Below are 26893 nucleotides of genomic sequence, written 5' to 3'. Positions count from 1 at the left end.
ATTTTGACTGATAACGCTCCTGTGAATCGCCTTGGGATGTTTTACTGTTAAAGATGCTATATTACTGCAAGTTGTTGACTAGGTTCAAGTCAATGGCTCAGGAGGAGAGATGAAATTGAGGGGGCGGTGAGTGGGGGGGGGAAGAGGAGAAGGAACTGATGAAGGGTCACATACAACCAGCCTGAAGAATGCCATACTAAACCTCCGAAAAGTACTAGATAACATCAATTTATCTCTGACTTGTTTGCAGGGACTGAAAGTCGATTCTGAATCAGTACTCCTGGTATTGGTTGTGAAGGGGGTCAAGACAGCCAATACAGGGGTGTCAGACTAAAGGTGTGATACAAATATTCATGGAGTATGGTCTCTAGGCATAGAGTGCATGCCTAACAGAACCAAAAAAAATTACGCAGATCAGGTGGAATGGTATGATTTGATTACTTTGCTTTATGTAAGTTGGCTTCTACGTTTCCTACATTACAACAGTGACTACACTTCAAAAGTACTTCTCAGATTGGTACATCCTGTGGCTGTGAAAGGCACTATCTAAATGCAAGTTCTTTCTTTTCTTTTACTGTTGTGGGCAGGAGATGAAAAATGTACATGGTCAACCCGCTATAGCAGGGATGCATTCAGATTATCTTTTTTTCCTGCAACAGGAAGGTGGATAGCAGAAAGTTTAGTGGACTGTTTTTCTCTTTTATGGTGGAAACAGAAATGCAATGCAAAGTACCAAAAGACCATCTTTTCAATTCCAGTGCAAGCGGATGTGTACTATGTCATGGGCAAGATCCACCAAGTTGATTAATGCACAACTGAATGCATCAGGCTATCCCATGCATAGGGCCCAAGGAGAGAGTGTTGTACGAAATGACACAGGCCAACTTCTAACTGGAGCTCAACAAGGGCATGCTGCAGCACTGAGAAAGGAAGATTCTTTCTTCAATGCAAGTAAATCCTGGATCAATGGACTCAAAATTGCCCAGGAGTTGCTCCTTTTCTTTGGAGCAAATTGATTTTTCTGGAGTATCTTAAAAATTCGCATTTTGCATTCAATTTGCGCCAGTGTAAGTGAGTTAGTTGGGATTTTTTTAGTTTCGTTTTTTTCAAAAGGGGGCATTACCAGCCACCTACGCCTGTTTTGGCCATTTAGGCCACTTTGGACAACTAATAGTTACTCCAAACTAACTTAGGCCAGCGTATGTGGCACTGGTGGCCGCACAGAAAACCCTTGGAGAGTTAAGAAATCAGCGCAGGTAGGTACATCAGAGGCCAGCAGAACTTAATGACTTGATGAAAAAATGTGAATAGGATCAAACAGCTGTACAGGACATCATATGACAAACTTCGCAAAGTTAATTTACTATACAACAGAAGCATTCATGGAAGCTTAAACTACAAAAATAATAGTAAAGAGACAAAACATACATACATAATTTTTTCAAAATAGCCAAATAAAAAACAGAAGCATCTCCTGCTCGTAATTCTTATGCTCTCCCAGCCGCCTAAGCTCACCCACCATCATAGAAATTTTGATACCATATAGCCAGGAAATTTACTGTTTATTTTATGCTTTTAAATATTTTGAAAATTCATGCAAAATTATTCTACCAAATCTAATGTCCAAGAATTGATGATGATGTATCTCAAAGTATTTTCTATTAACTTAGTTGGGAAAGTATTTTCATCAACAGAGTTAAGGAAAGTCTTGAGTAAGCTCATTAAAATTACTGGCTACGCCATTATCACCCCCCACCCCCCCGACACCCTCCACCAACCTGCTTCTTGTGGCCTTCTAGCCCAGGAAGGCAGCGGTCCAGCCTGTGTGGCAGGCCACTCAGCCCGGGATAGGGACGGGACGCATCAGGTCCCATGCTGCAGCACGCAGAGAGGCTGGGAGCAGGAGCTGCTACGTATACACTCCAACGCGAATGTGCAGAGCTGCCGGCACAGTTTCTAGCCCTAGCTTCACCCCTGACTGGCCACGCTGCGCCAAGCCTCGGGAGAGGCAACACAACGGCCAGAATCGGGGAAGATTTTTTAGGCGCTGTTTTCAGCCCACAAAGTCAGCGCATCTCTGGTGAATGCAACAAAAAAAGGGTGGGCCAAATTTGAGCCCAATGAAACCCCATTAAAAAAAAAGTTTTTGATGGTAAAAGACCCATTGTTATTTCACTGGCAATCTTTCCTCACCTCTGCCAAGCAGAAGTATGACTTACCTGATCGATAGCGTTCATCCCTGGAATTGGAGGCTCGGGATTTGGGCTGTCTGGATGCAGCCACAAAAGCGACAGAGGAGGAAAAAGGTGAAGGCTGGAGAGGACCTGGGAGCCTGGACTCAACGTGAAAAGGATCGACACCTGCAAAAAGAAAAGAGGTTTAACCTTTATGACACCTCTCTCTACATGCTCTCTATGTAATTCCAGTTTATTCAGCATGCTGGAGGAACTGGGTTTCAGTTTATTCAGCAGGTATGGGCTAAAATTAATGATTCTGCAGCACCCTAAAATTTTCATTCACATGACCATTCTTCTTCCTTTCCCCTTCAAGAAATTATGCTATTTTCACTCTAATAGCTGCACGTCAGAGTGTAAATACCAGATTGTATTTGGCTGCAGTGGTGGTAGGCAGGGCAGGTAAATTAGAGCAAATTAATCAAAAAGCTGGAACTCAAAAAACTTAATCGAATGCAAGCACACTATTCAGGCCCAAGTATCTACAGCTAAAACGTCATAATGATCACCATCAATATTAGTAATTAAACATGATGGAGAATCAGAAACTGCACAATTGTTTCTCTAGAGTTATGCAAGCTGTAGTTTCTTTAAATGAGTATCCCAGGTTATACATTTCCATTTGCTGAAAATGCATTGACAATTGTTTGGTGTTTGACAACTGCTCCAACTGGAGCATGAAGATTGGTATCATTAATTAAATTCCTCTAAGTGGTTTCAGCTATATTTCTGATGTGACATTTTGGGCTAGCATTAGATTTAGTAGTTGAATTTGGAAGAGCATTTGAATCAGACAAAACAACGATCAAACCTCAAATGGGAAAAATCCTTAAATCTTCTGGGTTTCAAGGTTCAATTGAAATATTGACATGGCACGAGATATGGTCTAACTTCGGAAAATAAAAATGAATCCCATACTCCTTTGCTGTTGAAGAGGGGAATAGGCTGCAGGTTAACCAGTAACTTTGAATATTAAGTTACTTCTTGAGCAAGTATCTACCTAATTTTCAATCCAACCACTAATATTACAGAGCATTTCCAGAATGCGTCAGACAAATATGTATTTCCAGGCAATATCAAGGAACAGTAGAATAGATACTCAAAAGCATTCAAGTCAAAACCAGTAATGCGCATCCTGCCCCAGAGGAGCAACGATTCCAGTTTTACACTGGAACCCCATTGATGGGAAAGATTACCCTAAGAATTTCATTCCTAACATATACCAGGAATATAGCAGTTTAATCGGGTTTATACTAAATGCCAATACACAAAACTTGATTTTGATATACTGACTAAATTTATTCAAGAATCATTTGCAAAATTTAAAAATGTTGACCAACAGTTTTCACAAGAAAACACTTGCATTTATCTAGTGATTTACGAAATTGAAACACCTCAAATGCTTCACACACATTGCTTTCTGGAATGTCGGGACTGTTATTGTGTAAGCTAACGTGACAGCCATTCTGCATCAGCAACATCTCACAAACAGCAATGAGATGAATGATCAGTTAATTGTTACGATGATATTGGTTGAGGGAGAAAGGCAATCTTCCTTCAGTACTGAACTGGAGTGCCATTTTAAATGAGCTCAAATCCTCATATGGATCTCAAACCCACAACCTCTTGACAGAGTGTTACCTACCAAGCTGTGCTGACAGTTTGTAAACGCCAAATAAAAGGTCAATCTGCCCTGATTGAGGTTATGTTGATCTGTCACTCATCTAGTTGACGGTGTCAATTTAATCAAAGCTGATTGATTGTAGTTATTGGGAATACAATTGTGTAGACCCAAATAAAATGAAAATGTCCTCCACTGGGTAAATATAAACGGGGCCAAGAACTCTGAAAATATAAAGTAGGAAATGCTAAGTACTTCTTAGAAAAAATCTATTGTACAATCAAACTGTATACAGCAAGAGAGTGGCAAGCACAAATGGTAATTGTGGAAGAAAATGAATAAATTACAACTCATACTGGATGCACTGTCTTCAGCTAAAATGGCAGAAATCAACTGAAAACTAGGGGATGATTTGTGATGCAAAGAATGTTACTTCCACCACAAATTAATTAAGTCATTTATATATAAAAATTAAATGCAGAACTGCAAATAGAAAAGTATAATGTGGGGATCTATAAGTTATATTCTTGAGAGTGATTGGGATGCTGCAGTTGAATTAATGGGACTGAAAGCCAATAAATCCCCTAGACCTGATGGCCGATATCTTAGAGTTTTGAAAGAGGTGGCTACAGAGATAGTGGATGCATTGGTTGCCATCTTACAAAATTCCATAGATTCCAGAACTATTCCCGCAGATTGGAAGGTAGCTAATGTAACCACGCTACTTGAGGGAGAGAGAAAACGGGGAACTACAGACCAGTTAGCCTGACATCAGTAGTAGGGGAAATGCTAGAATCTATTATTAAGGACGTGGTAACAGGGCACTTTGAAAATGATAATAGAATTGAGCAGAGTCAACACAGATTTATGAAAGGGAAATAATGTTTGACAAATCTGTTAAGAGTTTTTTGAGGTTGTAACTAGTAGTATAGATAAGGGGGAACCAGTGGATATGGTGTATTTGGATTTTCAGAAGGCATTCAATAAGTTGCCACACAAGAGGTTATTAAACAAAATTAGGGCTCATGGGATTGGGGGTAATACACTAGCATGGATTGAGGATTGGTTAGCGGACAGAAACCAGAGAGTAGGGAATAAATGGGTCATTTTCAGGTTGGCAGGCTGTAACTACTGGGGTGCCGCAAAGATCGGTGCTTGGGCCTCAGCTATTCACAATCTATATCAATGATTTGGATGAGGGGACCAAATGTAGTATATCCAAGTTTGCTGATGAAACACAGCTAAGTGGGAATGTAAGTTGTGAGGAGGATGCAAAGAGGCTTTAAGGGGATAGAGACAGGCTAAGTGAGTGGGCAAGAATGTGTCAAATGGAATATAATGTGGAGAAGTGTGAAGTTATCCACTTTGGTAGGAAAAATAGAAAAGCAGAGTATTTTTTTAAATGGTGAGGGAGTGGGAAATGTTGGGGTTCAGAGAGACCTAGGTATTCTTGTACATGAATCACGGAAAGCCAACATGCAGGTACAGCAAGCAATTAAGAAAGCAAATGGTATGTTGGCTTTTATTAAGAGTAAAAACATGTTACTGCAATTATATAGGGCCCTGGTGAGACCGCACCTAGAGTATTGTACACAGTTTTGGACTCCTTACCCAAGGAAGGATATACTTGCCATAGAGGGAGTACAACGAAGATTTACCAGACTGATTCCTAGGCCTATATTTTCCAGTGTTTAGAAGAATGAGGTGTAAAAGCATTGAAACATACAAAATTCTTACAGGGCTTGACAGGTTAGATGCAAGGAGGATTTTTCCCTTGGCTGGGAGTTGAGAACCAGAGGTCACAGTCTCAGAATAAAGGGTCGGCCATTTAGGACTGAGATGAGGAAAAACTTCTTCACTCAGCGAGTAGTGAATCTCTAGAATTCTCTACCTCAGAGGGCTGTAGAGGCTCAGTTGTTGAGTATAGTCAAAACAGAGATCGATAGATTTTTGGATACTAAGGGAATCAAGAGATATGGGAATAGTGCAGGAAAGTAGAGTTGTGGAAGAAGATTAATGAATGACGGAGCAGGCTCAAGGGGCCAAATGGCCTATTCCTGCTCCTAATTCTTATGTTCTTACGAATGAGAGGGACCTTGACATTTCTCTCCAATTTCTGATCAATCTATCACAACATTCTCCATCATGCTCATATGCTCTCCCATAATACACATTATCCTTCATACTCTCTTTCTCTTCCTCCACCCCACCCCACCACCCAATAATGCACATTTTCCCTTATTCTTCATTCGGAATCAGACAGCGCTCAGGTCATGCTTTCTCCTTCTCTTCCCTCTTGTTCCAGACAGATTATGCTCTGTAATGGTGTCTCTTCTCCCTTTTTCTCTACAGTTACAAACACTTTCCTTTACTCACATACTTTCCAAATGCACTGTAATCTATCTCTTTTTTCTCTCCAGTTGCACATGCCATCTGCCTTCAATGTGAAGCTACTCTTGCTCAAATCCGTCAAATGCATTCACTCCCAACAATCAAATTTGTGTTCTCTCCAGTCACTCAGAGTCTCGCCCCTCTAGAAAAAGTTTTGTTAGAGTTGTTCACATGAACTTCTTTCAAACTCTGTCTGTAGTAGCATAAGCAGCAAAGAGAATGTCACCTTGCAGTACACCAACCATGAGAAACAGAGTTTCCCAAACACACTTTCCTGAGGCAGTCCTGCATAAATGTTACAAGGACAAGTGTCATTTATCACAGCTCAAGGTCTGTGTCCTCTGGGAACATGTTAAAGCTTGACTAGCCTTTGATTCAAAAACAATCTGTCAAAGGTCATTGCATTGATACTCAAGTAACGGTCTTTTCATGGAGGTGTCCTTCTTCAGGAAATTAATCACTACATTCTGTATGTTTGCAAAGTACTGAACAGCAGTAATGATTCTATTCTAGCAAGCATCATTGAGTTACCTGAAGTGCGTCTCTGAAAACAGAACAGGAATGTGTTTTCCAATTCTGCCGAAGGGTCACAGACCTAAAACCTTAACTCTGTTTCTCTCCACAGATGCTGCTTGACCTGCTGAGATTTCCAGCATTTTCAGTTATTTTTCAGATTCCAGAATCCACAGCGGGAATGAGTTCCTCCTGCTTATTTAATATACAACATAATGTGTTCCTAACACAGATAAGACTGCACACAGGGACGTCAAAGTAACAGTGGCCTGTGTCTTTATAAAGACACTCCAGAGTGAGGAACAGGCCATAGGGACCGGCTTATATACAGTGCTCCCAAGGGATGCTGGGATCCCTTGGGACTTCAGGGGATACACTCCCTGGTGGTAGAACATGGGAGTGCATGCTTTACAGATACACAACACCACTCCCCCGCAAAGTCAAAGTGAAAACTATTTACAAGGTGAGGCAGTTGGGAGCCTTTCTTTCCCTGGTGGACCGCCTCGGTACAAATGTCTGTTCTGGTGTGTTGGCTGTGCCCTCGTTGGGCTGGCGTGTTGTTGGCCCTGCAAGGCTGCTGGGTGAGCCTGGCCTTGCTGGGCTGTTGGGCGTGATTGGTTCGATTTCCTGGTCCGGGGTGGTGTCGTTGATCCTTTGGGTGTGTGTTGTGGGCTGAAAAAAGGTGGTGTCTGCTGTGGGTTGTTCAGGGCAGTCTCGTTTGGTCCAGGTGCTTTCTGCAAATTTGTCCATTGTCGAGCTTGACTACAAACACCCTATTCCCTTCTTTAGCTATCACCGTGCCCGCGATCCACTTGGGACCATGTCCATAGTTTAGCACATACACAGGGTCATTCAGATCAATTTCCCGTGACACAGTGGCGCGACCATCATTTACATTTTGTTGCTGCCGCCAGCTCTCTACCTGATCATGCAGGTTGGGGTGAACCAGCGAGAGCCTGGTTTTAAGTGTCCTTTTCATGAGTAGCTCAGCCGGGGGCACCCCTGTGAGCGAGTGGGGTCTCGTGCGGTAGCTGAGCAATACTCGGAACAGGCGGGTTTGGAGTGAGCCTTCTGTGACTCGTTTCAGGCTCTGTTTGATTGTTTGAACTGCCCGCTCTGCCTGCCCATTGGAGGCTGGTTTAAACAGGGCTGGGGTGACATGTTTGATCCCATTGCGGGTCATGAATTCTTTAAATTCGGCACTGGTGAAACATGGCCCGTTGTCACTGACCAGTATGTCAGGCAGGCTGTGGGTGGCAAACACGGCCCTCAGGTTTTCAATGGTGGTGGTAGCGGTGCTTTCCGAAATTATTTCACATTCAATCATAGAAACATAGAAACATAGAAAATAGGTGCAGGAGTAGGCCATTCGGCCCTTCTAGCCTGCACCGCCATTCAATGAGTTCATGGCTGAACATTCAACTTCAGTACCCCATTCCTGCTTTCTCGCCATACCCCTTGATCCCCCTAGCAGTAAGGACCTCATCTAACTCCTTTTTGAATATATTTAGTGAATTGGCCTCAACAACTTTCTGTGGTAGAGAATTCCACAGGTTCACCACTCTCTGGGTGAAGAAGTTCCTCCGCATCTCGGTCCTAAATGGCTTACCCCTTATCCTTAGACTGTGACCCCTGGTTCTGGACTTCCCCAACATTGGGAACATTCTTCCTGCATCTAACCTGTCTAACCCCGTCAGAATTTTATATGTTTCTATGAGGTCCCCTCTCATTCTTCTGAACTCCATTTTGAAAAAGCATCCACCACCACCAGGAACATTTTACCGAGAAACGGGCCTGCATAGTCGACATGGATCCTTGACCATGATCTGGAGGGCCAGGACCACAAACTTAGTGGTGCCTCTCTGGGTGCGTTGCTCAACTGAGCACACACGCTGCATTACCGTACACAGGACTCTAAGTCAGAGTCGATACCAGGCCACCACACGTGGGATCTGGCTATCGCTTTAATCATTACTATACCCGGGTGTGTGCGATGGAGATCCGAGATGAACGTCTCCATGCCCTTTTTGGGTAGCACTACGCGGTTACCCCACAACAGGTAGTCTGCCTGAATGGACAGCTCGTCCTTTCGCTGCTGGAACGGTTTGATCAGCTCTTGCATTTCAACGGGGACGCTGGCCCAACTCCCATGCAGTACAGAGTTTTTTACTAGGGACAGCAGAGGATCTTGGCTGGTCCAAGTCTTAATCTGGCGGGCCGTGACAGGTGATTTATAATTTTCAAACGCTTCCATGACCATCAACAAGTGTGCGGGCTGCATCACCATCAACAGGTTTGCAGGCTGCACCATTTCCACCCCCGTGGTGGGCAATGATAGCTGCACAGTTTTCGGTGCCTGGCCTGTGGCGGATGGTATAGTTATACGCTGATAGCGCGAGTGCCCACCTTTGTATGCAGGCTGAGGCATTAGTATTTATACCCTTGTTTTCAGCGAACAGGGATACGAGGGCCTGGTGATCGGTTTCCAGCTCAAATTTGAGGCCAAACAGGTACTGATGCATTTTCTTTACCCCGAACACACACGCTAATGCCTCTTTCTCAATCATGCTGTAGGCCCTCTCGGCCTTAGACAAGCTCCTGCAGGCATAGGCGACAGGTTGCAACTTCCCCGCAACGTTAGCTTGTTGTAATACACACCCGACTCCGTACGACGACGCATCACATGCTAGCACAAGTCTTTTACACGGGTTATGCAACACCAGCTGCTTGTTGGAGCATAAAATGTTTCTAGCTTTCTCAAAAACAATTACTTGGTTTTTTTCCCCCCCATACCCAGTTCTCACCTTTACGCAATAACACATGTAGGGGCTCTAAGAGGGTGCTTAACCCCGGTAGGAAGTTACCAAAATTGCTGAGGAGTCCCAGGAATGACCGCAGCTCCGTGATGTTCTGTGGCCAGGGCACATTCCAGATAGCTTCTGTCTTGGCGTCTGTGGGCCGAATGCCGTCTGCCACGATCTTTCTTCCCAAAAACTCCACATCAGTTGCCATGAAGACGCATTTCGACCTCTTCAGCCACAGCCCTATGCGATCCAGTCGCTGGAGAACCTCCTCCAGGTTTTGTCGGTGCTTGATGGTGTCTCGACCCTTGACCAATATGTTGTCCTGAAGAACCACCGCGCGTGGTACCGACTTGAGTAGGCTCTCCATGTTTCTCTGGAAGATTGCTGCAGCTGGCCGAATTCCAAATGGGCATCTGTTGTAGATGGAACAGTCCCTTGTGCATGTTGATGCAGGTGAGGCCCTTTGAAAACTCCTCCAGCTCCTGCGTCATGTAGGCCGAAGTCAGGTCGAACTTGGTGAACGTCTTGCCTCCTGCCAGCGTCGCAAATAGGTTGTCTGCCTTAGGTAGCGGGTATTGGACCTGTAGCGAGAAACGATTAATAGTTACTTTATAAATCGCCGCAAATCCTGACCGTGCCATCACTTTTGAGTACTGGAACAATTGGGCTGGCCCACTCGCTGAATTCCACTGGGGATATGATGCCCTCGCTTTGCAGCCTGTCCAGCTCGATTTCTACTCTCTCCGTCATCATGTGAGGTACCGCTCGCGCCTTGTAGTGAATGGGTCGTGCCTCTGGACCAAGTGGATCCGCACCTTCGCCCCGGAAAAGTTTCCAATGCCTGGCTCAAAAAGAGGACATTTTTTAAGAACCTGGGTACATGAGGCCTCATCGACATATGATAGCACTCGGATGTCATCCCAGTTCCAGCGGATTTTGCCCAGCCAGTTCCTTCCAAGCAGTGTGGGGCTATCGCCCGGGATAATCCAGAGTGGCAGTTCGTGCCCCGTGCTCTCGTAGGTGACCTTGACCATGGCGCTGCCCAGGTCAGTGATAAGATAAGTTCTCAGTTTCATGTGGATGGGGCTCACGGCTGGTCTGAGTGCCTTGTTGCACCACAGTCTCTCAAACATCTTTTTACTCATGATGGATTGGCTTGCGCCAGTGTCCAGTTCCATGGCTACGGGTAAGCCATTCAATTTTACATTTAGCATTATAGGTGGACATTGTCAAAAATGTGTGCACCCAGTGTACTTCAGCATCTGCCTCCTCTCAGGCTCGAAATTGCTTTGATCCACCATGGACTGATCTTCCTCTGTCACGTGGTGGTTAGCAGGTTTTGCAGAGCTTGCAGCTCGTTGGAGGTGCCCCATTGTTCCACAGCTCTTGCAAACATACCCTTTGAAGCGGCATGAATAGGTTGAATGGAAGCTTCCACAACGCCAACAAGGTGTGAATTGCCTTGCATTCATCCTTTGTTGTGGTCTCTGAGTCATCTGGGTCACCTGAGGCCTGCTGGCATTTGTATACTCGTGGTTTCTGCCCTGTACATTTCTGCTCACAAAGACAGTTCCACTTAATTTATGAACATTGCTTGCACTTGTGTGCTGAGAGATTTGTTTGGTGTTATCACTGGTGGACATAAACGCCTGTGCTATCGCAATGGCCTTACTGAGGGTCGGTGTCTCTACAGTCAAAAGTTTTCGTAGGATGGTCTCGTGGCCAATGCCCAGTATAAAGAAGTCTCTGAGCACTTGCTCCAGGTAGCCATCAAACTTACATTGTTCTGCAAGTCGCCTTAGCTCAGCGATGTAGCTCGCCACTTCCTGACCTTCAGATCGCTGGCACGTGTAGAACCAATACCTCGCCATCGGCACGCTCTCCCTCGGGTTAAAATGCTCCCGAACCAGTGTACACAGCTCCTCATACGACTTATCTGTGGGTTTCACCGGAGCCAGAAGATTCTTCATTAGGCTGTAGGTCGGTGCCCAGCAGACCGTGAGGAGGACCACTCTCCTTTTTGCAGCGCTTCCTTCTCCATCCAGCTCGTTGGCTACAAAGTACTGGTCTAACCCTTCGACATAGGCTTCCCAGTCCTCACCCTCCAAGAACTTCTCCAGGATGCCCACAGTTTGCTGCATCTTTGCGTTGGATTCGTATACTCGTCGCCAGTTGTAGTGTTCCTAACACAGATGAGACTGCACATTGGGAGGTTAAAGTAACAGTAACCTCAGTCTTTATTAAGACACTCCAGAGTGAGGAACAGGCCTTAGGGACCGGCTTGTATACAGTGATCCCAAGTGATGCTGGGATCCCTTGGGACTTCAGGGGATGCACATGGCGGAACATGGGCGTGCATGCTTTACAGTTACACAACACAACGGATATACTGCCCACCCACCGACTCAATGCTTGTCCATATATCTAAATAAGAGGCCAAATGCCTGCTTCAGGTCCCCGCTGCAACATTAGTTTGCCCTGAGAGAGCGCTACAGCAACCAAGAGAGAGGGAGAGAGAAGGTGGGAACGACACACTGAGGTGCCCTGATCCTGTAAACCTTTTGTGAATCAGCATAGCAGGATTCAGTGCCTATGATCACTGAAGCTGTGGAGGGACAATCACTGAAACGGAAGAACAGTTTTTGTTGGATTTATGGTCCTCGTTTTAAGGCGGTCAGGTTGTTGTTGCATGAGAACATAAGAAATTGGAGCAAGAGTTGGCCATTTGGCCCTTCAAGCCTGCTCTGCTATTTAATATCATGGCTGATATGATCATGGACTCAGCTCCACTTCCCTGCCCGCTTCCCATAACCCTTTAGTCCCTTATCGCTTAAAAATCTGTCTATCTCTACCTTAAATATATTCAATGACCCAGCCTCCACAGCTCTCTGGGTCAGAATCCCACAGATGTACAATACCCAGTGAAGAAATTCCTCATCCCTGTTTTAAATGGGCTGCCACTTATCCTGAGACTATGTCCCATAGTTTTAGTTTCCTGTATGAGTGGAAATATCCTCTCTGCATCCACCTTGTCGAGCCCCCTCATTATCTTATATGTTTCGATAAGATCACACCTCATTCTTCTGAACTCCAATGTGTATAGACCCAATCTATCTTCATAAGCCAATGAAGTCTGTACCTGTGGGCTGACCGTTAGCGAATTATATACTGTAACATTTTATTGTAACATTCAGGGACCGAATGTACTGGGTGTAGCAATTTTTTGATCCATTCGAAACTTGTGTTTTGTTCCTCTGGCTTTGTGCCTTTCCCAGGTGATTACACGGCTGCGAGCGGGGCAGAGGTTATGTAAGAAGTGTCTCGTTGAAATGCTCAACCCAGCATGAGGTACGGGGCGGGCTTAATGGACTAGCTGGTCTTTTCTTATCCATCAATATTGTATGTTCTACTTTTAAAGAGGCCTATGTAACCTGAGCTTTTCCCGTCCATTCGCGTGTGCACTTTGGCTGCCGCTCCGGACCGAGCCATTCAGTAATTTTCCCGATCTTTTCCTTTCTCTTTATCCCTTCTTGACCGTTTTCTCCTGTCTTCATGCCTCCTTTCATCTCTCCTTTCTCGGATACTCTGCTCTCCCAAATCCCTACCCCAATCCTTCATTACTCTTCGACCTTCCTACTCTCCTGCCGCCGGCCCAGGCTTGACTCCCTCTTAGATAAGCCCAGCTTCTCTCTGTGCCTCTCTTGGCATCCTACGAAGGGCCCATCAAGGCACTTGTCGCTGCCTCCTTACAAGCAGCAACACCAACTGTCCCATTCTACTCGCCGACGTTCCCACTCAGTGCACCCGCTGGGGGTAATCTTGCCAATCTTCTCCCTGCCCAACTCTCCGCACCCACTGCTGACCCTGTGGATGCAGGCAGTCGGGCAGCCATCACCAACCCTCTACGCATCTCCCGCCAGAACGACCGTTCGCTTGCAAACAAGGCCCTTCCCATCCATGAGCGTATTGCGGGTGATTGCATCAACATTAGGGCCCTGACGGAAACCTGGTTGAGGAGCGGTGACATTTTACCCTTAAATGAAGCCTCCCCGCCTGGCTATACCTTCCAATACTTGCCCCGCTCAGCCCTCTGTGGTGGCAATGTGGCTCTCATCAACAAATCACACCTTGGTCTGGCCACCTACTCTTCCGGCACTTTCTCCTCCTTTCAGCATCTCACCCGATTCCACCCCTCTCACCTCTCATTTAAAATTATCGTTCTCTATCACCCACCCAAGTACCATAAACATTTTATTACCGATATTTCTTCACTATTTCACTACTTCCCTCCCTCTGCACCGAACGACGACTCATCCTCAGTGATTTCAAACTCCATCTCAATTCATCATGGTGTCTCTCCTCAGAGTTCACTAGCCTCCTATCCTCCCTTAATCTCTCCCTCCATGTAAACTCCCCAACCCATATTTACAGCCAGCCCCTCGATCTTGCCATTTCTCGTGGCCTCGCTACTCCCATCATGTCAATCGCAGATAAAGGCCATCTCTGACCACTTCCTCATATCTCTCTCCACCCACATCTCCCGTCCACCCTACCACTGCCCCCCACACCCCCACCCCACCCCACCCCTACCTCCTATGTCCGCCCCTGGAAAGAAATCTCTCTCGACTCTCTTACAACTGTATTTATGAACTCCCAACTGTCCAGCCTTTGTTCCTCCATTCACCATGACATTTCTACAGGTACCGATCTGCTCAATTACATCCTCATCATCACCTTTGACGCCCTAGACCTTGTTGAAAGAATTACCCTCTCTCACCCTGGCCATTTCCCCCTGGTACAGCCCTGATCTTCGCTACCTTAAGTTCATGGGATGCAGACTTTAACAGATATGGTGGGAAACTGGCTTAGCCATTCACCGCCAGATCTGGCTGGACCACATAAAGCATTATCGGGTCCTGCTCTCATCTGCCAAAATTGCTCACTATTCCAGAATCATTCTGGAATGCACAGATAAACCCCGGCTTCTTTTCTCCACTGCTAACCATCTTTTTAATCCCCTTTCCCCAGTCTCCACCCTTATCTCTGACAATAAGTGTGAGGAGCTCATGGACGACTTTTATGTTTCTAAGATTGAGACCATCCATTCGGCCGCCTCTACTTCCCTTCCATCCCCTAGCCCACCGGGCCAAACTTCCTCCAAGGAAACCCCCTGCAGTAGCCCGATCTCACATCTTTCTCCAGTTTCTCTCGGATCTCCCCTCATGATCTTTCCGAGCTCGTCCTGTCCATGAGGCCCACTTCCTGCTCCCTTGACCCTATTCCCACCAAACTGTTGACCACCCAACTTCTTTTCCTGGTTCCCATGTTTGCCGGCATTGTTAACGGTTCTCTCTCCTCAAGTACTGTCCACCTCTCCCTCAAATCTGCTGTCATCATCCCTCTCGTCAAAAAACTAACCACTGACCCCTCTATCCTTGCAAACTATCGCGCCATCTACAACCTCCCTTTCCTCTCAAGTCCTTGAACTTGTTGTCGCCTCCCAAATCCATGCCTATCTTTCCCACAATTCCAGGTTTAAATCTCTCCAATCCTGTTTTTGCGCCTGCCACAGTACCGAAATGGCTCACATCAAAGTCACAAATTACAGCCTTTGTGACTGTGACAAAGTCAAACTATCCCTCCTCAACCTTCTTGACTTGTCTGCAGCCGTTGACATGGTTGACCACTCTATCCTTCTCCAACGCTTCTCCACCATCGTCCTGCTGGGTGGGACTGCACTCATCTGGTTCCATATCTAATCGTAGCCAGAGAATCACCTGCAACGGCTTCTCTTCCCGCCCCTGCATCGCTACTTCTGGTGTCCCCCAAGGATTTATCCTCAATTCCCTCCTATTTCTCATCTACATGTTGCCCCTTGGCGACATCATCTGGAAACACAGCGTCAGTTTCCACATGGACGCTGATGACACGTAGCTCTACCTCACGACCACTTCTCTCGACCCCTCCACAGTCGCTAAATTGTCAGACTGCTTGTCCGACAGAGTTCTGAATGAGCAGAAATGTTCTTTTTCGTTTTCGGTCCCCGCCACAGTTCCCTAGCCACTGACTCCATCCTTCTCCCCAATTTCTGTCTGAGGCTGAACCACACTGTTCGCAACCTTGATGTCATATTTAGCCCTGAAATGAACTTTCGACAACATAGCCGTAGCATAACTGAGACCGCCGATTACCACCTCCGTAGCATCGCCCGTTTCCGCCTTTGCCTCAGCTCATCCGCTGCTGAAGCCCTCATCCAAGCCTTTGTTACCTCTAGACTTGACTATTCCAAAGCACTCCTGGCTAGCCGCCCACATTCTACCCTACATAAACTAGAGGTGATCCAAAACTCAGCTGCCCGTGTCCTAACTCGCACCATATCCCCGCTCACCCTTCACCCATGTGCTCGCTGACCTACATTGGCTTCCGGTTAAGCGACACCTCAATTTCAAAATTCTCATCCTATTTTCAAATCCCTCCAAGGCCTTGCCTCTCACTATCTCTATAATTTCCTCCAGCCCCACAGCTCTCCCCACCACGATGTCTGCGCTCCTCTAATTCTACCCTCTTCAGCATCCCTGATTATAATCGTTCAACCATTGATGGCCGTGCCTTCTGTTGCCTCAGCCCCAAGCTCCGCAACTCCCTGCCTAAACCTCTCCACCTCTCCTTCCTCCTTCAAGATGCTCCTTAAAACCTACCTCTTTGACCAAGCTTTAGGTCACCTGCTCTAATTTCTACTTATGCGGCTTGGTGTCAAATTTTTTATCTCATAATACTCCTGGGAAACGCCTTCGGACGTTTCACTACGTTAAAGGCGCTATATAAATACAAGTTGTTATATTTAATCTGGACATGGAAAAGCACCATTCATGCTGCTCTAAGTTCAAGCCCATTCATGATTCAATTGACCTGAAACTGTTTTCCTGTAACTGTGTTCCAAGTAAATTGTGTTCAGGTTCCCCAAAGATAGAACAACCTGTGAAGGAATCATCTATCATCAGCACTGGATATGTAAAGACCGATGTAAAATCATCACTTCAAGGCCGCCAGAGCGCGCAATTTCTAACTCACGAGTAATCTTGTCCAATAGTCTAAAAATTCTTCCACTCTCCCAAAATGCAGTCGGCGGAGGTGCAATGACTTCTTTAATCATACATCTATTGGGGGTGGATGATGTATCCAGGGCTCAGTGTTAGGACCACTGCTGCTTTTAATTTATATAAATGATGTAGACTCAAAGCCTCAATGTAAAATAGTCAAATTTCCAGATGATACCAAATTAGGAGCAGTGAAATTGAAGGAGGTAGCTCAGAAGTTCCAAAATGAGTTGGATAAAATATTTAATAATGATGAAATGTAATTCACATAAATGTAAACTACAAGGAAGAAAAAAAATGACATGTACTTCATGAAATGTGTTGAAATTAACTATGGATGAAGATGAAAGAGATACAGGAGCTTTCTAGACTTGGCTCTCAACATGACCAACCAATGTGGAGTAGCAATCCAGAAAGCCAATTCTACATAGCCAAAGCAGCAGAAAATGAGTCAGAGGATGTCGTGACCATAGGGTAGAGTGCTCTGGTCAAACCACAACTTGTGTATTGTGTCCAGTTCTGGTTATCAAGACACAAGGGATATATTAAGGCACTGTAGGTAATGCACAAAAGAGCCACAAGACTGATTCCTAGGGCCCAAGTTTCCACATGATTTGCGCCTGATTTTTTAGGAGCAACTGGTGGAGAACGGACTATCTTGGAAATTGCAATTCTCCACATTTTTTTTTCTGCAGTTCTAGTCAGGTAGAACAGTTCCACTTTGGAACAGAATTTTTTCTTCAAAAGGGGGCGTGTCCAGCCACTGACGCCTGATTTGAAAGTTTCCACAATGAAAACGTACTCCAAACTAACTTAGAATGGAGCAAGTGAAGATTTTTGTAGAACTGAAAAAACCTCGTCTACACATTAAAAAATCAGGCGCAGGTTACAAATTAGGCGTCCAGAACGAGGTGGGGGGGGGGGGGGAAGGGAAGTCATTAAATTCTATAATAAATCCTTATTTATACTTATACAAATAAATCCAACCTGAATAAACATTTATAAGCAAAGAAAAGATTAAATAAACCATCTTCCTACCTGTGTGAAAGTGCTTCAGCCACGGAGAATGCTGCAGTCAGCCTCACAAGTTGAGGCAGCCGTTCGTTCCCGCCTGGGGGGGGGGGGAAAGAGAGAGAGGAGGAGGCGCCCGTTCGTTCCCGCAGGGGGGGGGGGGAAGAGAGGAGGCGCCCGTTCATTCCCGCAAGGGGGGGGGGGGAGGCGCCCGTTCGTTCCCGCGGGGGAGAGGAGACGCCCGTTCGTTCCCGCGGGGGGGGGGGGGGGGGGGGGGGGAGAGAGGCGCCCGTTCGTTCCCGCTGGGCGGGGGGGGGGGGGGGGGGGGGGGGAAAGAGAGAGGAGGCGCCCGTTCGTTCCTACAGTGGGGGGGGGGGGGGGGGGGGGGGGGAAGGAGACAGTGAGAAGGCTGCACGAAGCCTCAGTGCTGATGGCAATGTGCTTTTATTAAAAAATGTTCAAAAATTAAACAGCGATAAAGAACTACAAAAATGGCCAAGTGCCAATGTTTCCTTCACACTGCGCGTGCGCGAACGCTCCAATGCGCACGCGCAGCGTTGCCGGCAGGAAAAAAACTAATTTAAATGGTACCCGCCCCCTCCCACTTACAAAATCAGCGCGAGTGTAGGCTCCGCCCCCCTGGGCGCCACGCCAAACAGACAAGGAGCTGCAAAGCGCTCCAGAATCGCGTTTTTTTTCCGGTGCCGTTTTAGTCGCGAAAAACGGGCGCCCAGCTCGGTGGGGCGCCCGTTTTTTATCGTGTGGAAACTTAGGCCCCTAGTGTCCAAGGTCAGAGTTATTCGGAAAGATTGGCGAAACTTGGACTTGCACCCTGGAAAGGAGGCATCCGAGAGGTAATCTTTTATAAGAACATAAGAAAATAATACGAGCAGGAGTAGGCCATTTGGCCCTTCAAACCTGCTCACCATTTAATAAGATCATGACTGATCTGATCATTGACTCAGCTCCACTTCCCTGCCCACTCTCCATAACCCTTTATTCCTTCATCACTCAAAAATCTGTCTATCTCCGCCTTAAATATATTTAATGACCCAGCATCCACAGCTCTCTGGGGCAGAGAATTCCATAGATTTACAACCCTCAGTAGAAATTCCTCCTCATCTCAGTTTTAAATGGGCAGCCCCTTTATTCTGAGACTATGCCCTCTAGTTTTAGTTTCCCCCGGGGAAATTTTGGGCTCAATTTTCCCCAATGCCGTTTTTTGGCATATTTGAAGAGTTACGCCAGTTTTTTTGGGGCCTGACTACGCCAAAAAAAACGTTAAAGTTTCCCTGATCTAATTTTTGAAATTGGTGCCGCGCAGCTTGTCCTTTAACTTTGGGGGGGGGGGGGGGTGGAGGTTAATGTCTGTGCCAAAAAAAGAATGCCCCCACTTCTGCGCATGCGCGGGAAAAAAAAGGACTTTTTTTACGTGACTGGTATGGGCGCGCATGCCCTGTACACTTCCCGGTCTGCATTCAGCCATATTTAAAGAGCCAGTTGTGTGTGAGAACTTTTAATTCTGAGTGAAAAAAATCGGAGCTGCAATATGAAACGCAGCTCAAGGACCAAGAATTTCTCACAGGACAAAGTGAAGGCCCTGGTTACTGTAACTGAGGCCAGGTGGCACGAGCTGGACACCAGCAGAGGACAAATAAAAGTTTGACCAAAAGAAAAGAAGAAACATTGGAACCAACTTTCACAAGGTTACTGTGCAATGGTGACCAACCCGAGGTCCGGAGGCAAGTTCATAAAGTGACAGGATCTTGGTCAAGTAGTTAGTGTAAGTAATATTTTCATTTATTCACTGGAATTGCAATTGTAAATGTGACCATCTGTATGTTCCACCCAGCAGAAAGACACCCTCTCTCTAAAAAGTTGTATTTTCATCTTTGCAGAGGAAGGTGGCACATGACAAAAGAGAGAACTCGAACAAGAGGAGGCCTGGCAAATCTGCATCCACTGACACCCTTGGAAGAGAGGATCGCTGCTTTTGATGGGTCCTGCCTGGAGAAAAGCAACCACCACTGCACAACCTGGGTCCACACTCGAGGGAGAGGGTAAGTCTTGAAAATTCCACAGTCTGGCTTTGCTAAATGGGGATGTCTCCATCAGCTACGCTTCGGTTGATCCAATGTGCTACCATTCATTGTGGTCTTTCAAATGAGCCTGCTGCCTGTGCTGTATGAGCCTACTCATGCCACCCTGCCCCCTCCTCTGCCACTAACCATTTGTCTGTTCGGTTATATTTTTCAGAATTTGAAGTCAACCCTGACGAGGCTGAAGCCGATGCAGAAGATGATTCAGACACGGAGGAGCCTGAAGAGAAAACATCTTCCAATCCGACCTTCCGGGGGGTGGGGGGGAGGATTAAGTTCCCACTCTGGAGGTGCTGGTGCCACCCATTGAACTGCTTTCCTGAGTGGTGTGAGTGATATTTCATGGTTTCACTCAGTCAGAGGCTGCGGGTTCCAGCAAGCCACACCCAGGGCCCCACCGTCTGAGGCTGCGGGTCCCAGTGGGGTACAGCGAGCCACACCTAGGCTGAGGAGGCTCGACAGCGCTCTCCTGAGATGCAGGATGCAACCAATGTGGTTCAGATAATGGCAATGAGTGGGGAGAGCATTGACCTTACGTGATCACTCCTGGACACCATCGGTGGGGTGGGTGATGAGGTATCGGGGCTGTTGGGAGAAGTAACAACACACTCGCGAGAAATGGTAACACTGTCCGGGCACATTAGGGATGTAATGTCGCAGGCAGCTGATACACTATTGGTGAACACGAGGGAGGGAATGTCGCAGGTAGTTGCTGAACACGTCCAGACCCCGCGACAAGTGACGGAATCAACTGCCGCTCCCACTCCAATTCCCAGATCAGCCTCTGAAGAGGCTAAAGCCGGGCCTTCCACATTACCACCTGCCCACATCCCCCCAAGTGGTGCACATTACCCGAGATGCTCGAAAGAATAAACTTGGTACCAACTTGAGAAACACTGCGCCATGCCAGCGGGCAAGGGTGGAGTCAAGAAAACCAAGCGTAGCGGGCGGTCTTAGAATAAGGTGGAGGAGAGATAGGTGCAGCCTTTCTTTGCTGTTGTTGTTGTTGTTGTTACTATTGTAACTCTTTTCAAATTCAAAGTTTTTTGCAAATGATGTAAATTTACAAATTTAAAAGTTTGTAAGTGATCTTAACTAAATAGTTTAAAGTTTGATACAAGAATATTTTTATTAAAGTACAAGCGTTAAAATTTTGAATAAAATATACTTTAAATTATAACTGAATCATTTCCATTATTTGTTCCATTATTAACACAACTTATTGAACTAAAGAATCATATCCATTATTTGTTCCATTATTAACACAACATTACAAAGCAGGTCCAAACAGTAAACATGGTCCATTTGGAATAGTTGCCGCTGAGCCTTCAGGCAGCAAAGCATTCACGGATGAGCTGCTAGCGCAAGACTCAAGCAATCGTTAAAGGGGCACAACGGCCCACCCTCCTCCACCATCGTGCTCCGGGTTCAGGTAGTTGCATGGCTTCCTCGTCCTCCTCGTCGTCATCTGCATCTTCCTCATCATCAGCCACTCTCACCTCAGGTAGGTCTTCTACTACCAGCTGCTGCTGCCTCATGATGGCTAAGTAACAGTTAACTGACCGACAATCTCAGGAGAGTATTGCAAGTAGACTCCAGAATGGTCCAGGCATCGGAAACGCTGCTTCAAGATGCCAATGGTCCTCTTCATTATGCTGCGCGACGCAATGTGCGACATGTTGTATTCCCATTCAGCTTCCATCCGGGTTACGCGTAGCAGCATCATGAGCCAGGTGGCGAGGCCGTACCCTTTGTCCCCCAGCAGCCAGCTGCAACATGGCAGATATAGCGCTCTCGTGTAGGATGAACGCATCACCGGTGCTCCCAGGATACCTCGCATCAACTGCCATGATACGATGCATGTCGTTACAGACGAGTTGCACGTTCATGGAGTGGAAGCCTTTTCTGTTCCTGTACATCTCGGAATCCTCCAAAAGGTGCTCGCAAGGTGATGTGGATACAATCAATGCAACCCTGTACCTTGGGGAAGCCAGCAATCCTGGAGAAGCCCACAGCCCTGTCACGCATTGCGGTCATGGGGAACTTTTTGTAGTCATTCCTCCGGGCACATAGTGCAGCACTCACCTATCGAATGCAGATGTGTTGCATGTTGAGAAATGGCGCACACATCCCCAGTTGGGGCCTGGAATGATCCAGATGCATAAAATGAAAGTGTAGCTGTAACCTTTACTTCAACTGACAAAGCAGTCCTCATGATGCTTCTAGGGTGCAGGTTTGCTTTTATTAACTCTCAGATCTTGGTCACAACTTCTTTGCAGAAACACAGCCTTCTCAAACAGTCTGCCTCACTCAGATGCAGGTATAAATGCCTGTCTCAATATGCCTGATGTGGGTAAGGCCTCCTGCCCATCATCCTAAGTGTTCTGAGGTTCCTGAGGCGATGATGCCTAATCAATCTTCTCCTGCGCAGCACCATCATACAGAAGGCTTGCACGAGGTATGGCATTGTCAATATTGCCCCCATATTAATTGTAGCTTTGCAACAAGCTCAAAACAGTAGGACAAAGCACTCACACCTCTTCTTTTCTCTCTCTCCCTCCCTCTTCAAGATGCACACCCTAGTATGGACCAAACCCTGGTCTGTGCATACACAATAGGTTTGCTTAGAACGGGAAGCTAGGCATTCAATGAATACACTTGCGGCAACAAAATCTAATGCAATTCTTGAATTTTTGATTTTTTTTCCCCCAAAGTACCACCCCACCACCGAATGCCTCCTTACCAGGATCGAGGGTCGGAGGGTCAGCCGGCAGACTCGCTCCCTTACCCGGACACAGGGACTCAGCTTCCACACACCCCCACGCTTCTTTTCAAGCTGCTGAGGTGGACAATATTGAGGATGAAAACAGAGCTTTTAGGAATTGATAATTTATAGCCTAAGGGTTCTCATCCCTTAAAGAAGAAATATGTGACTGGCAGTTCAGTTCGGCTTCCACCCCACCCCTCCTCCACCGGGCTTCTTTTGAAGCCGAGCCAAGAGCCTGTGTCCGGGCGAGGGAGTGATTCTGCTAGCTGACGCTCCGACCCTCGAGCCCGGTGAGGACACATTCGGTGGTGGGGTGGTACTTTGAAGAAAATCAAAAATTCAAGAATTGCATTAGACTTCCAATTCCTCCCTGCGCCGATTATGCAATGTGCGCTGATTTTTCTTAAGTGCCCAGAAAGTTTTTTGGGAGTGTTCACATACGTCGTCCTGGCCAAATTTGCTTAAATCTGAAAAACTGCCGCAGACATCAGGTTATGACGCAAAAAAAATCATAACCTAAAAAAAAAATCATACCCAACTGAATTACGCCGGCGCAGCAACTTTGGGGAAACTTGGAGATTTTTTATTTACTCAAAATAAAAATGGTGCACGCCAAAAAAAAACAGCGCAGATAATTGGGGAAAATTGAGCCCATTCTCTCTGAAAATCTTGCCGAGCCCGCTCATTATCTTACATGTTTCGATAAGATCACCTCTCATTCTTCTGAACTCCAATGAGTATCGGCCCAACCTATCTTCATAAGTCAACCCCCTCATCTCCGGAATCAACCGAGTGAACCTTCTCTGAACAGCCTCCAATGCAAGTATATCCTTCCTTAAATACGGAGACCAAAACTGTACGCAGTACTCCAGGTGTGGCCTCAGGACTTCTCTGCTTTTATAATCTATCCCCCTTGCAATAAAGGCCAACATTCCATTTGCCTTCCTGATTACTTGCTGTACCTGCATACTAACTTTGTGTTTTATGTACAAGGACTCTCAGGTCCCTCTGTACTGCAGCACTTTACAATTTTATCCATTTAAAATTATAATTTGCTTTTCTGTATTTTTTTCTGCCAAAGTGGATAACCTCATATTTTCCCACATTTTTGCCCACTCACTTAACCTGTCTATATCCTTTTGCAGATGTTTTTGTGTCCTCCTCACAATTTGCTTTCCCACCAATCTTTGCATCATCAGCAAACTTGGCTACATTACACTCAGTCCCTTCATCCAAGTCATTAATATAGATTTTAAATAGTTGAGGCCCGAGCACCGATCCCTGCGGCACCCCACTAGTTACTGTTTGCCAACCGGAAATGACTTTTGGAGGTATTATGACAGTTAAGGGAACAGAAAAGGTAAATATGGAATATTATTTCATGTTAAATAGTGCGAGAAGAAGAAAGGGTCAGAACTTCAAACTAGTAAAAGGCTAGGAGTGAGGTCAGGGATTTATTTTTTCACAAAGTGATCAAAGTGTGGAATAGGCCTTCAGAAAGAGTCGTAGAAGCAAAAAACCTGGTATCTTTTAAGAAGCAACTAGATTTTGAACTGGGGTGAATTCAGGATCTTTGAGGGTGAATGAACGAAGATAGGTTGACTGGTCTTCTTCACATGAACGACCTGGTGCTCGAGCAAGGTGCACAATATTGGGCGAGATTAAGAACATAAGAAATAGGAACAGGAGGCTGCCATATGCTCCTCGAGCCTGCTCTGCCATTCAATAAGATCATGGCTGATCTGATGATGAACTCAGCTCCACTCCCCCCCTCCTCCGCTCCCCATAACCCCTTACCGTTTACGAAACTGTCTATTTCTGTCTTAAATTTATTCAATTTTCCAGCTTCCACAGCTCTCTGAGGCAATGTATTCCACAGATTTACAACCCAGGAAGAAATTTCTCCTCATCTCTGTTTTAAATGGGCAGCCCCTTATTTTAAGATCATGCCCTCTAGTTCTAGTCTCCCCCATCAGTGGAAACATCCTCTCTGTATCCACCTTGTCAAGCCTCCTCATAATCTTATACGTTTCGTTAAGATCACCTCTCATTCTTCTGAATTCCAATGAGTAGAGGCCCAAACTACTCAACCTTTCCTCATTCGTCAACCCCGTGAACCTTCTCTGAACTGCCTCCAAAGCAAATATATCCTTTCGTAAATACTTAGAATTAATTACATGGTCAGCAATAGCTATTCCACCACCAACTACATGGTTCAGAATATTAAAAAAACATATTTGTTCTTTCATTTGGGACTGATCTTATGAAAACCAAGGCAGGTCAACTAAAGAATCACCATAATCTGAAGTGCCAATGATCCTTAGTTTTAGGCTACAGACCAATTTAGAATTCTCACTTGCGGTATGAAGTAGGGTGTGAAGGAAGCGATCCTTTGCTTGACAATCACTTTCCATCACTTCTTGTGATTTATCAACAGGGTTCAAACTCACATCTTGTTACAAGACATCTTGTTTCTATCAGTCTAAGGATACGGGGTAAGCCATTTAGGACCGAGATGAGGAGAAACTTCTTCACTCAGAGAGTTGTGAACTTGTGGAATTCTCTACCACAGAAAGTTGTTGAGGCCAATTCACTAAATATATTCAAAAAGGAGTTAGATGTAGTCCTTACTACTAGGGGGATCAAGGGGTATGGCGAGAAAGCAGGAATGGGGTACTGAAGTTGCATGTTCAGCCATGAACTCATTGAATGGCGGTGCAGGCTCGAAGGGCCGAATGGCCTACTCCTGCACCTATTTTCTATGTTTCTAACAAAGTTGGTAAGATTGACAAACTGGAGAAAGAGAGGCCTAATTGATTTAATTTCTTGAGGAAATGACACCAGAAAACAACTGTGTCGTGGCTTCAAGATGTTGAATCAGTTTGGGTGGAGATAAGGAATCATGGGCCCAAATTTGCCCAGGAATTGCTCTGTTTTTTTTTTGGAGCAACTTGATTTTTCTGGAGTATCTTAAAAATCCCCATTCTGCACATTTAATTTGCGCCAGTGTAAGTGAGATAGTTAGGATTTTTTCATTTTTTTTCCCAAAAGGGGGCGTTACCAGCCGTTTTGGCCATTTAAGCCAGTTTGGACAGCTAATAATTGCTCCAAACTAACTTCGGCCAGCGTACGTGGCCACTTGTGGACGCACAGAAAACGAAGAGTTAAGAAGTCAGCGCAGGTAGCCAGAGATATGGGGGGGGGGGCGAAGAGGAAGCACAGAGGACCTTGCAAAGCACTAAACACCTTCACAACAACCAATACAGATCTTGTACTGTAACTTTTGCATTATTTACACATTCCACTATATAAAGCTTCATAAAATATGCACTTTTTAATCGTTTATATCAGAAGACAAAGGGTTTCATAAAACCATTTATGAATCAAATATTTTGCTAGTAGGGCTATGAACTTGCGCAAGGTACCCGAGGGTGCCCATGCAGTTACTCCCCAATAAAGGCACCCGTGGGTGCTGATGGAATGTTTCCAACAGGGTATCTATGGGCATCCATGCAGTTGTTCACTAAGAATTGGTGGTATTTAAAAAAAATTGACCTCAGTCATGATTACTACCAAAACAAAAGCCACAACCAGATATTTGCTGGTACTAAGACCAAACCTAAGGAAAGTTTTCTCTGGTCATTCTCACCTCTTAACAGCCAGTTGCATTGTGCCATTGACAGAGACTTTTTCTAAATCATTTAAAGAAACTCTCCTCCTCCCCGCCGCCAACCAAAACTCTCCCGCCCCCATCCCCCGATCAAAAGTCTCCTCACACCAATCTGTTTCTTGTAGCCCTCAGCGCGGGAAGGCAGCGGCCGGCCTGTGCGGCAGGCCACTCGGCATGGGATAGGGGCGGCAAACATCAGATCGTCCCTTCGGCCAGGGGCGGCGGAGATAGCTTGCCGTCTCTCTGCAGTGTCTCCCACTTCTATAACCCTCCTCGCACCCTGTGCTCTTCCAATGCTAGCCTCCCTGTCTCCGCTGTACATCAGTGACAGAATCTTCAACTATCATGCCTTCACACTCTGGAACTCCCTCCCTAAACCCCTCACTATTATCACCTTCAAAATCTTCCTTAATAACCTCCTCTGTGCCTGTGACCATGGTGTACTATCCCTCCTCATCCTTCTCAACCTTTCTGCAGCCTTTGACATGGTTAACTACACCATCTTCCTCGGTTCAGCTGAGTGGGACTCTCCTCGCCTGGTTCCAATCTTACCTATCCAGTCATAGCCAGAGAATCTCCTACAATGGCTTCTCTTCCTGCCCCTGCAGTGTTACCTTTGGAATTCCTCAAGAATCTCTCCTTGACCCCTCCTATTTCTCATCTACATGCTGCCCCTTGGCAACATC

General features: G+C 46.0%; 1 protein-coding gene across 2 annotated transcripts in view; it reads right to left on the bottom strand.

Moving 5' to 3' along the window:
- LOC139260043 (disco-interacting protein 2 homolog A-like) overlaps positions 1-26893 on the bottom strand; it is a 441929-nt gene that overhangs the window by 264722 nt on the left and 150314 nt on the right. For both annotated transcript variants that reach the window (XM_070876128.1, XM_070876127.1), the window contains exon 3: positions 2220-2360. In XM_070876128.1, the coding sequence (XP_070732229.1) occupies positions 2220-2360 (141 nt within the window). The remainder of the gene's footprint in view (positions 1-2219; positions 2361-26893) is intronic.

The sequence above is a fragment of the Pristiophorus japonicus genome, chromosome 3 (genome assembly GCF_044704955.1).
Source record: "Pristiophorus japonicus isolate sPriJap1 chromosome 3, sPriJap1.hap1, whole genome shotgun sequence".
Classification (NCBI taxonomy): Eukaryota; Metazoa; Chordata; class Chondrichthyes; family Pristiophoridae; genus Pristiophorus; species Pristiophorus japonicus.
Note: the sequence above shows the minus strand (reverse complement) of the source record. Positions and strands in the feature narration are given on the sequence as shown.